Below are 12,659 nucleotides of genomic sequence, written 5' to 3' on the forward strand. Positions count from 1 at the left end.
CAACCTACCACCCTTTTTTTATAGGGGGTTCCTTGAACTTCCAAAATATCCAACCTGTAATCCAATGATAAGAATTGATAATTGAGTCCGCAAAATCTCCTTCCTACAATCCATCTACTCTTAATGAAATCCACAAACTCTCATTCTACATATATACATTTTTTGTAGAAGTCCACTTTAATTTTTTCTTCAAACCTTCTCTCCAACCAATCCTTTCTTCATACCAGAAAAGAAATTGGACTGTTAATCCTTTTTCTTATATTGGTTTATCAGTAGCATAATTGAGTTATGACATTCTCCAGCTATCCATCCATTATGTTTGGATGAAATTAATAGAATTGATTATCATTATAACATTAACCATTATAAGAAAAACTTCAGTATTTTTATCACCCTCTTGAAACAAGAAAACTAGATTCCTCTTCAACTAATTACCTCCCTTTTAAATGTCTTGATATTTCTTTCAAAGGTTTCCTCTAATGGAGGGCTGAACATATCGGCCATAATGACTGGTCTAATGACATACAGATATTTAGAGTCCAGGGGAGCACATTACTACATTTGTTATCCATTGAGAAGAAGGGTCTACTGGTTCCATTGTTGAAGTTAAAAAGATCAAATAACTCTCATCTCCAATGGCTTATGCTCTGTTTGGTTGCTTGTAGATGGCTGGGAGAATAGGAGAAAAATAAGTCAAAGAGAATTAGACAAGAATGGAAGATGGGAAAAACATTAGGAGGTGTTTGGTTGAGCGAGGAAATTAGGGGTAGATGTAGGATGTTATTATCAAAATATAGGTGGAAGAGAGAAAAATAAGAGAGAAAGAGAGAAAAAGAATTTCTCCTAATTCCCCCCCAACAAATTTCTCCATTTTGATGAAAAAAGGGGAGTAGATTATATGGGGGGAGGAGGAACATCTCCTCCACATAGGCACCTCCTAGGATAAAAACCAATAATTATGTTTAGAAGTTGTCTAATGGTTAAAGGTGTAAATGACAACCAAGGGAAGATCTCATGCATTTGAAACTCCTACAATCCCCCAAAACAAGCAACCAAGAGCTTTTGAATGGTTGTTTTGCATCCAGCATCCATTGTTAGAGGGGAGCCCCAATGGTTCTTGATTTGATAATGACGGATGAAGATGCAAACTGCTTTAAACAATCACACAACTATTTGGGACCATATCCCAGATCACACAAATTTAATCAAGAACCGTTGGGAGTATTTGGATTCCAAAGAACTTTTGGGAAAAGTTTGGCAAAATATTTTTAAAATATCCTGCTTTTACACCAACATAGAGAGACATATCCTTCTAAATTAACCCAAATCATATCATTACCCTCTAAATCATAAAAAATGTAGTTCTTGCAATCCAAACAGGGCCTATTATGCAGAAGAAACCCATTGGAAGCCTGTTCAAATTGAGACATTCCTTCTTTCAGAAATTCTCCCCAAATAACCATGATTTTGTTCAAGACTCTTCCTTCCCATGATCACCATGTAAAAATAGCTTATCTTCTAAATACTTATTAAATCAGGACTGTAGAGAAACCTCAGAAAGCCAGTAAATTTGACATCAGAGATAGTTCATAATCAAATGAACCCACATCAGCCGGTAATTCCAACACGTATTTCATCACAGGTTTCCTCTTTTTTTCAAACCCTATTCCATTTTCCCCTAAAAAACCAATCACGAAGAAAGAAAGAAAGAAAGAAATGTAATCGCAAGAATCGGCTCTGTAAATCTACGGTGTAAGATCAACAGATTCCTATCAGAATGCGAAACAACTAAAAAAAAGTCTCAATCTGCGCCCAATCATAGCATCGCCGGCCATTGCAGTTTAGCTACCGGCGACGTGGCATCGGGCAAAGAAATAAGAAAAATGAAACCCTCAGAGACCCGTGTAAAATCACACACACAGACAGTGTAGCCACGGTCAAGGCCAAAGAGAGATCTAATCTGTCTTTCTCTCTCTCTTTGATTCTTTCAGAAGAAAGAAAAAAAAGAAGAGATGGGATTGAAAGAGAGAGAAGATCTGAACTAAGGCATTGAGGGTAGCCCTGCCAATGTCTGTTTGGATGTGTCATACGGCACTTCCTATCAATTTTGGGAGTTTCTCCTCATTGGGTTCCGACACTTATTTTTCTCTATCTCACTCTAATCCTAGATCTGAAAACTAACCCTAGGCGTAAGGAAGAAGAAGATACTTCAACTCTCTCTCCCCTACTCAAAATACATATGATATGTCTTCGGAGGTTGTTAGAGGCCTATATATAAACATCAAACCCTAACCCTAACCCTAACCCTAACCCTAACCCTAACCCTAACGCCAGCCTTTTTCCTTTTTTTTTTTCTACTTTTAATAGCAGTCAATCCCTAAAAATAAGATTTCTGATATTCGCGCTATGTTTTTTATAACAGGCGAACTCAACTTGTCTTAACTAGCTTGTACGGTAAATACAGGTGCCAACGGATCCGCTTCAGTCTAGGGTGCAACTTGGGTCAGGTTGGGTCTGGTTGAGGCCAACCCTAACCCAACCCGAGATAGAATTCCCTAACTCTACCCGACCAAACCTGAGCTCTGGTTGAGGATGGTCAACCCTAACCCAACCCACCTCCAAATCAGGTCGGGATGGGTTCGGGTTCATCTAGGGCCAAAAACAAAAGTACAAGGAAAAAAACATAATCCTAAAAAACCATGATAAAATTAGAGGATTGAGGTCGGGTTCAAGTTGCCAAGGCCTTAACACTAACCCAGCTCAACATTAAATCGGGTTGGCTTTTCCCAACCCAACCCAACCCAACCCGGGCCAAAATCGGTTGAACCCGTCAAGTTCGGGTTGGGCCTGACCCAAGTTGCACACCTAGCTTCAGACAGAGCCACCTAAGAAGTCACGATACAGTTAAATCTCGGCTGTGAAAGTGGATGAAGATTTTGAAAGGGTAGCAAAATAGTTATTCGGTAAGGTGGCAATGCATGGGAGAGCAGATCCCGCTGTAGTGAAAGACCTTTTCTTTTCAATAGTCTAGGCGCATGCTCTTGAACACCCCAAATTGATTCTATGTAATGCAAGTAGGAACCCCTGGTCCCCAATGTAATCACCATAGTATCAATGAACTTGTTAATTTTTTTTTTTTTAAAAGGATCCCACTTCCTACATTTTGGTCACTATCCATTTCAGGTCGGACCATCCGTCAAACTGTCCTAATAGGTCCTACTTACATTTTACAATTTAAACTCTCATACGAGGGGTGAATGCAAACATGACCAACAGCAACACAATGGGCTAAGGAGTTGGGGGACCGTGACTCGAGACTTGCGAGAGATTAATGACAAATGCTAAAAAATAGGAATCGTTCAAAAAAATTGTGTACGAATTAATTTTACTAAAATACCACCGACAAGTAATAAAAAATTAAAGGGTATTTTCATAAAAGAGGAAGTCTAGACTGAAGGGAGCCCTTGCAAAGACTGAAGGGAGCCCTTTCATGTCTTTTTTGCAAGGGCTCCCTTCAGTGCATGATGGTGATGTGTAGCTAATAGGAGAGCCCTTTCACGTCTTTTTTGCAAGGGCTCCCTTCAGTTAGACTTCCTCTTCATAAAATAGTATAATAAATCGGATTTTAGGATTGTACCACGGACTTTTGTTGGTTGTCTGGGTGGTGATAATTTTGGATCTTGTGATAGGGTCCCAAAATTTGTCCATGGATCCTGATAGTGTGTAGGCCCAATAGTCCATCGGAGAGGGTCCATTAACACCCCTACCTGTAAAGGTTATTAAAATTCCTAAACATTCATAACCCTAACCCTAACCCCAAAGCCAGCATGTTCCCTCCTTTCTTTTACACCACTTGTAATAACAGTATAAAAAGGGGCGCTGATATTCTCTCCCCCCCCACCCAAGGCTATTTTCCCCCACTGATGGCTGGCTAACGTTAAACGTTAGGATTTAACGTATATGTCACTTTCCCACCATTTGAGCGGTCTCTCTCTCTCTCTCTCTCTCTCTCCACACACAAACCGTTGGAGGAATGGTGGGCCCATCTTTGAACAATGTAGGCCCCGCCCATACCACACCATAGGATAATCCAAACCGTCCATTTGATGGGCCATAAACGTAAATAGGTTGCGTCCCAAAATATCATTTCCATAGGCTGATCCTAGCCATCCGATCTAAATAGAAACTACATCTTATGCAACATCTATAGATTGTAGGGTTGTGATCATCCTATGGAAATGATTTTTGGGGCACAACCTATTTACATTATGACCCATCAAATGAATGGTTTGGATCATTCTATGGAGTTGGTCGTAAAGTAACATTAAGGCCTGTCCACAACATAGGACGATCCAAGCCGTCCATGGTTTGGATATTCCTATGGAGTTGGTCGTACAGTAACATTAAGGCCCAATCGTAGGCCCCACCGATATTTTTTCAAATTGAAGCTTACCGATGATCCAAGCCATCTATGGTTTGGATCATCCTATGGTGTGGTTCGTACAGTAACATTAAGGCCCAATTTAGGCCCCACCCATATTTTTGAAAATGAAGTGTACCGTCCAGACCACAGGATGATCCGAGCCATCCATTTGATGGGCCATAACGTAAATGGGTTGTGCCCCCAGAAGGGTTGGCCCATCAAATGAATGGTTTGGATCATCCTGTGGTCGTACAGTAACATTAAGGCCTTTCCACAACATAGGATGATCCAAGCCGTGCATGGTTTGGATAATCCTATGGAGTTGGTCGTACACTAACATTAAGGCCCAATCATAGGCCCCACCGATATTTTTCAAATTGAAGCGTACCGTCCACAACGTAGGATGATCCAAGCCGTCCATGGTTTGGATCATCCTATGGTGTGGTTCGTACCAATTTAGGCCCAACCCATATTTTTGAAAATGAAGTGTACCATCCAGACCATAGGATGATCCGAGCCGTCCATTTGATGGGCCACGATGTAAATAGGTTGTGCCCCAAAAATCATTTCCGTAGGATGATCACCACCCTACAATCTATAGAGGTTGCATAAAATGTAGTTTCTATGTAGATCAGAGGGCTAGGATCAGCCTATGGAAATAATATTTTGGGATGCAACCTATTTACGTTTATGGCCCATCAAATGTACGGTTTGGATTATCCTATGGTGTGGTATGGGCGGGGCCTACGTTGTTCAAAGATGGGCCCACCATTCCACCAACGGTTTCTGTTGGGCCCAAAGCAAACATGTTCCCTTCTTTCTTTTCCACTACTTGTAATAACAGTAAATAAAAACAATAAGGCTACTGATATTCGCAATATGTTTTGATAAAAGAAGAGAGATTTCATATATTATCTAAAGAGTTTCAAGAGAAATATTCAAGATAAAATTACAGGGGATTTGCTACGCAATTCTGCTGAAAGTCATTTCACGGCTCACTAAGTAAAATGACATGCATATAGCCGATACAGAAGATTTTACGTGGTGTTTGTATGTGCAAGTGTATAAAAATCACAGTGGGGCCCATGCAATCCAAACCATTCATTTGTTGGGCCCCAAGTTGGATAGGCCATGCCCTGAAAATCATCTCCATTTGATGATCCTAACCCTCCAATATATAGAGGCCTCCATCGCTACAGATCGGAGGGTTAAGGTTATTTTACAAAAATAATTTTAGGGGCACAGCCTACTTACACTGGGATCCAACAAATGCATGGTTTGGATCTTCGAACAAGGGAAGCCCCACTACCATATGAACATGTAGATACAGATATTGTTGATGCTCTATAATCTGATGACTTCCATCTTCTTGGCATAAGAAAGGTAGCCTCATAATTCTGCAAACCAAAGTTCAAAAATCTCGATTTTGATCTTTTATTTTTCTCTGAATTTGTAAGCCAAAAGCAATATTCAAAGAAATTTGAGGATCAAAGGTGATCAAGAACAAGCTCAAAGAGGATTAAATACAACAGAAAAATAGAAAAACAAGATCCCAGACATTGCCTGTAACAAATCCAAGGTGGGGAAATCAAACAAGAGGTAGCTTTGCTTGGGATGGTGCAATAGACTGGGTAAATTAGGATGGATGCAAGAAAAAAATAGGAGCCCAAATAGAATGCCTGTAACAAATCAAAGATGGACATCTTCAGTCATCTCTTTCTCAGGTCCAAAGTAAATGGTGCTACAAACTGACACCAAAATAAGGAAGCACCCTATAAGTCTATCAAATGATGGAGCCACCCTCAACAACATGATGCCCCATATTTGAGATAGAAATACCTGCAACACAGAAAATCAATAACTGAAGCATCATTCTACTGTTTGTGAGTGGAAGAAGACCCAAAAAAAGAAGAAGCAAAATGCCTGCAGTTTTAGATTTTGATAGGGGTGCAACTTGGGCCAGGCTCAATGCGAATTAGACGGGTTCAACTCGATTTCGGCTCGGCTCGGCTCGGGTTAGGGTTGAAAAATCTGACCCGATTTAATTTTGGGTTGGGTTAGGGTTGAGGCCTTGGGCAACCTGACCCGACCAGACCTTCATCCTCTAATTTTATTGAGATTTTCAAAATCTTAGGAATTTCTTTTCTTTTTTTTGGGTATTTTTTCAGTTTTTGGCCAGCTGACCCCAACCCAAACATACTCAATCCGAACCTAAACAGACTCGATATGGGAAAAAATGGGCTAGACGGGTCGGGTTAGGGTTGAGAGATTTAGAGGCGAGCTGGGTTAGGGTTGAACATCCTCTATCAGACACTTGTGTAGGGTTAGGTTAGGGTTGAGGGAATGCTATCTCGGGTTGGGCTAGGGTTGGCCTCAACCCAACCCAACCTGGCCGAGTCGCACCCTAAATTTTGAGCTCTATTATTTAAGTGAACAGCCTCAGTGAGTCTCATCTCCCTTCAGCTAATAGGAACAGTACGTGTTCCCGAAAGTGAACCAACATGAAAATTTTCTCATTACTTAATCTGTATGCAATGCACTGTATCATACGCCAAGGAACTTTACAAACATTACAACTTTGCCATGCCCATTTTCTAATTATAACAGGCAGAAGTATTTCTGGAACCAACATGAAAATTTTCTCATTACTTATGCAATGCACTGTATCATACGCCAAGGAACTTTACAAACATTACAACTTTGACATTCCCATTTTCTAATTATAACATGCAGAAGTATTTCTGGAACCAACATGAAAATTTTCTCATGACTTATGCAATGCACTGTATCATACGCCAAGGAACTTCACAAACATTACAACTTTGCCAGGCCCATTTTCTAATTATAACATGCAGTTATAGCTTGTTATTGAAAACTGACTTAAAACATCAAGATTTCATTGGAATAATCTCCTATTTATTGTTCTTTCACAAGAACATTCTTCATCATTGGAGGTATTATAATCTTTCATTATTTAACAAATACAAATATATACACCAAGAAAGTTAAATACTATATAACAACTACAGTACTCATGGATCAAAAGTTAGTTATCAGTAACGTGTCTAGGACGCTCTAATAATTAACAATAGGAATTTGCTAAGCTCCATCGCAAAAGGGTTTTCGCGGCTGGTCTGTCGCACATTAGACCAGCCACCTCGTGAATGGAGACAAAAGCTGTTGTCTTCATTAACGAGGTGGCTGGTCTGATGTGAGACAGACCAGCCGCGAAAACCCTTTTGCGATGGACGCTAGCAATTCCCTTAACAATAAAAAACTTTAGTAGTTTATGAAAAATACCAGGAGCTGCCATTGTTCCATAGTAGGTAATTTATGATTCTAATTTCTAATGATTTATATGAAACTTAGAAGATGCAATGAGGTTATAACTTAGTAGAATGCTCTCCAAACAGCCTTTCTTAAAACATATAATGTGCAGCTTTCTTAAAGGCTACTCAAGGTAAGAAAACAGTTGTTCTATATATGTGGGATAATTGTAGTTTTGGAATGAAGCCAAATTTGCTGCAGATGTGTCTATAGTGAAAGAATTCACTATATCTATTCATTTCGTAATCAGGAGGGCTAATCTAAAATGGAGGTTGACAGCTGGGTATGGACCAGCAAGAGCAAGGAATCGGAAATCATTTTGGGAGGAGCTACACGCAATCAGCAAAGAGTGGAATGTGCCTTGGATTATAGGTGGGGATTTCAATATAATGAGATTCCCGCACGAAAAAAACAGGGTCGGAAGAGCCACATTAAGCATGCGGAACCTATCCAATTTTGTTCAGGACAATGAACTAGTAGACTTCCCTCTACGGGGGGCAAATATATATGGTCCAATAATCAAGATAACCTCATTCTCAGCAGATTAGACCAAGTTCTGATTTCAAAAGACTACGGGGCTTAAGATGACATTCAAGTGCTAGATTGGAGCACTTAATTATAGAAGGAGACTCGTCCAATGTTATCTCTTGGGTTTGCAACAAATCCCCCGGACCGTGGAAAATGGTGTGTATCATTGATGAAATCAGAGATTTAGTATCAGTAATTAAACCTTCTATGTAGCATAAGTTGAGATTGGCAAACAAGGAAGCCAATAAGCTCGCTAAAGGAGCGGACAGGGAGGGTGAAGTTTTGGTCATCTCGGGCTGATCTCGAGTTGCATATCCAGTTACGTATAGGATAACAGTGTGACATTATATGCTCGGTTTCTGGTTATAGTCCTCTGATTCAGAGCGACGTAATGGATAACGGATAACCTCTACAAATAGGTCTTTACCAGTGGGACATCTTGTCCCCTTGGCTGTAATACCCTATTTGATTTTTAATAAATCGTTACCTTTTTAAAATAAAAATAAAAATTTGCATGTTCGAAATCAGTTGGGAGACAACTAGAGCAATTAATTGCAAGGCACTTGAATGGGTTGAAGCCATCCATTCATGATGCTTTACGCATCCATACTTTTGGGACTGTTTCTGAGGCCAAATTAAAAGCTCCAGCCATTGAAGAAATTCAAAACAGGGTGCTGTTTAGACCTCCATTTTCGAGTTCAAACATATCATCTATCTCTCCAGCCTGTAATGTGCCTCAAAAAGGTCCAGTCAAGGTAAGTTTCAGTCCTCTAAAACTTACAAGAATGCATCCATGGCTCCACAGGAGAATTCGCCCAAAATATAGTCCCTAATAGAGTCAATGTGAAAGTGTTCTTGGTATGAAAAAATGAAAGATTTTATCTGAATGATTTCAAGCTCGACAACAACTCCTAGTACAAGAAAAAATGGGGGAAGACATGGGAGGACAAGTATATGAGGAAGAATTGGATGAAGATAATAAAGGTGTTCCAGAAGAGGAGAGCAAGGTTCTCTATTATCAAGACATTCATGGCCCTTGCTTGGATTGTAGGAGACTTTCCTATACTCATAAGGAGGAAGGACATTGGTTGAGACATAATATATTCTCTACCATCTGTCTACTGGAGGGCATAGTGCGAAGTTCATCACAGATACAAGAATTTGCAAGAATGTGATTTTTCAAGTGGGGAAGAAGCTCAACTTAAGGATGGAAGCAAACCCTCAACCATACAAGTTAGTGTGGTTTAATAACTCTGTTGAAGGGTATTATAGTCTTTACATGTATGTTGAAAGGTATTATAGTCTTTCTACATGTAACCCTAGGTTGGACACCTATATATATATATATATATATATGAGAATAGAGTTCCTGCGCTCGAGCGCAGCTAAGCTTAGCTGTGCTTGAGCACAGAAACAGGGTGGGGCCACATTTTTGGGTGGGATCCAAAGCATTCATTTGATGGGCCCTTTCATGGGTAGGGTGTCCACCAAAACTCAGCTCCATTGGATCACCTTAGGGTGTCCATTTGTGGCGCCAAAAATGGACAGATTTGTGGACAAACAGTATCTGTCCATTTTTGGCCCCACAAATGGACACCCATTGGTAATCCAATGGAGCTGATTTTTGGTAGGCCCCCCATCCATGATGGGGCCTTCCAAATGAATGGTTAGGATCACCCCCCCAATGGCCCCACCCCCCTGTTTCTGTGCTCGAGCGTAGGAACTCTCTCTCTCTCTCTCTCTCTCTCTCTATATATATATATATATATATATATATATATACACACACACACACACACACACTAGCAAAAAACCCCGTGCGATGCACGGGCCGACAAAGAACTGAACGGACCACATCACGGGTTGATCCAAACCGTCCATGTGATGGAACACAACATAAATAGGTTGTGCCCCAAAAATCATTTCCATAGGCTGATCCTAGCCCTCCAATCTATAGAGGTTTCCATAATATGTTGTTCCTCTTAAATCGGATGGTTAAGATCACCCTATAGATTTTTTTATTAAAAAAGCATAAAGGAGGGGGGTAGGATTGAAATTATTTGGCTTTAATGGGTGCCTTTGTTAAAAAGCATAAAGGAGGGGGTAGGATTGAAAATATGTGTGTTGAATGGGTGCCTTTGTTAAAAAAAGTCAAAAAGAGTGATGTGTAATTCTACAAAAAATTCTCTTATTTTCTCTTCTACTATATATATATATATATATATATATATCATATTACATGGGAGCTTCTTAGTGGAGACTCCATCTTCTCCCTCACTCTTCTTCTTCTTCTTCTTCCTTATCCACATTAACATGGCATCAGAGCAGATATGATCCACAAAAAGGAGGAAAGAAACGAAGAGAAACCCTAACCCTCACGCATCACGTCTCTCTTCTCCACATCTGTCTTTCATTATTGTTGCGCTCACACTCCCGCATGCATCTTCGTTGTGCCCGCCCCCCCCCCCCCCCCCCCCCCCCCCCCCCCCCCCCCCGCGCCACGTTGTGCACACCACCCTTGAGCAAAACCCCTTTCCTTTACGCACAACCCCTTGAGCAAAAGAATCACAACGCCCTCACTCCATTTGATAAACCCCAGCCCTCGCATCCCATGCCACTCCCTCTAGTAATTCCATCACCCCCCCTCGCAATCCACATCTAGTAAACCCCATCCCCCTACCCTCTATTTGATAAACCCCAACCCTCGCTTCCCATTCCCACTCCCATTGCGCCTTAGTGCTAACCCCAGCCCCCTTGCGCATTTGTGCAAATCCCCCCTACCTGTACGCCCCTTTGTCGTATTCCCCCTAGCTGTACCCCTTTACCCATGCCGTAACGCCCCCTTCTCACCGTAACCCCCACACCCTCCATCCACAATCCTCTCCACCCAATCCCCAATCCCTCCCCAAGCAACTTCAAAATTGGTTTCTTCTCCCTTTTCCAACCCAACCCCCAAATCCTAATCTATAACCCATTTTCACATCCCCAAATCCCCAATCCCCTTCCCGCGATCCCCAAATTTCCATATCCTTTGTAAATCCATCCACCCTCCCATTTCCATTTTCATTCCCTTTTTCCTCTTCTGTAAATCCATCCACCCTCACCCAACATCCAAAATCATTTTCTCACCCAAAATCCAAATCCAAAATCCTTTTCTAAATCCCTAAACCCTTTCTTTATGGTTTGAGCTAGTTTTCTCTCCCTAATCTATGTTGTTGGCGGCTCCGACTGATATTGTTGCGCCCTCTTTGTTGGTTGGTTGCTTCTACATGTGGGTGTTGGTGCTTCAGAGCCGCGTGCAGTTGCTTTGCATTGATTTATGCATTGTGGTTATGGTAGTTTGCGTTGCTATACTCATTGTCATGGCTACCTCTTCTTTGTTTTATCAGAGCCATGTGATGATGTGTGGCACTGTGGTTGTCAGTATTGTTATTGTTGGTGGTATGAACTGATCGTGTTGTCGTTATCGATTGGTCATTTTTGGAGCTATCTCTCATGCCGATTGGTTGATTAACCGTGCATCAGAAGTGTGGTGGGTTGATCATTGTTGTGGTGGGCTAGTTTTATCTCGGCCTATTGGTTGGGTTGATCGTCGTTGTTGTGATTATCGCCTTGTTGGTTGTTTGGTTGATAGTTGTTGTGGTGGGCTGATTTTATATCGCCTTATTGGTTGGTTGGCTGATTGTTGTTGTAGTGGGCTAGTTTTATCTCGCCTTATTGGTTGGTTGGTTGTTGATCATTGTTGTAGGGGGCTGATTTTATATCGCCCTGTTGGTTGGGTTGATCGTGGTTGTGATCCTCGTTGTTGTGATTCTCGCCTTGTGGATCAGTAGCTGTTATTGTGGTGGGCTGATTTTATATCGCCCTGTTGGTTGGTTGTTGGTTACTCTCAACTTTCTGGTGCTTGTGGTTCTTCTTCTATTGGTGATGTACTGCTCAGTTGATGTCTCCTCATGGTACTTCGCCGTTGTTGGTTGTGCGCCCATCTGGTGTGCTTATTTGTTGGGGGTTTGTTGTTGTTTCCCTGCTGAGAGAACTCCGTATTGACTCTTGGTATGCATATCAGTCGGCCGTTGTTCTGATTCAGGGAGAGGCTCTGTGGTGATCGCTCTGGCGGTAGTCCTGATTCAGGGGGAGGCAGTTGTTTTGGAGACCGTTGTTCTTGTGGCCGTGGATCTCGCCGTTGTACTCACTGTGGCACCACCCGTTGCCTTTTTTGTTATGCTTTTCACTATGAATTCACCAAACCAGCTTGAGGGGGAGTGTTGTAAGAAGCTGGAGTTTAAGGGTATTATAGTTTTTGGTAACAAGCTGGAGTTGTATGGTATATACACTCTAGTTTGAGGGGGAGGGTTGAAGGGTATTATAGTCTTTACATGTA

The 12,659-nt window shown here is 41.3% G+C and overlaps 1 protein-coding gene and 2 non-coding genes across 4 annotated transcripts in view; all 3 read right to left on the reverse strand.

The window, feature by feature from the left end:
• Positions 1-1,714: 1,714 nt before the first annotated feature.
• On the reverse strand, positions 1,715-1,869 carry LOC143852120 (small nucleolar RNA snoR2/U65). The gene has a single exon (XR_013236698.1). It is a non-coding gene; the product is annotated as a small nucleolar RNA snoR2/U65 (small nucleolar RNA).
• Positions 1,870-1,887: 18 nt separating this feature from the next.
• Positions 1,888-2,131, reverse strand: LOC143852085 (small nucleolar RNA Z112). The gene has a single exon (XR_013236665.1). It is a non-coding gene; the product is annotated as a small nucleolar RNA Z112 (small nucleolar RNA).
• A 3,702-nt stretch (positions 2,132-5,833) lies between these two features.
• Positions 5,834-12,659, reverse strand: part of LOC143850990 (Nodulin MtN21 /EamA-like transporter family protein) — a 38,710-nt gene continuing 31,884 nt past the window's right edge. For both annotated transcript variants that reach the window (XM_077360302.1, XM_077360301.1), the window contains exon 10: positions 5,834-6,262. In XM_077360302.1, coding sequence (XP_077216417.1) covers positions 6,113-6,262 — 150 coding nt within the window. In that variant the 3' untranslated portion in view covers positions 5,834-6,112. The remainder of the gene's footprint in view (positions 6,263-12,659) is intronic.

Source organism: Tasmannia lanceolata, unplaced genomic scaffold (assembly GCF_043159265.1).
Source record: "Tasmannia lanceolata isolate RefF3 unplaced genomic scaffold, GAP_Taslan_0.1 ptg000018l, whole genome shotgun sequence".
Lineage (NCBI taxonomy): Eukaryota > Viridiplantae > Streptophyta > Magnoliopsida > Canellales > Winteraceae > Tasmannia > Tasmannia lanceolata.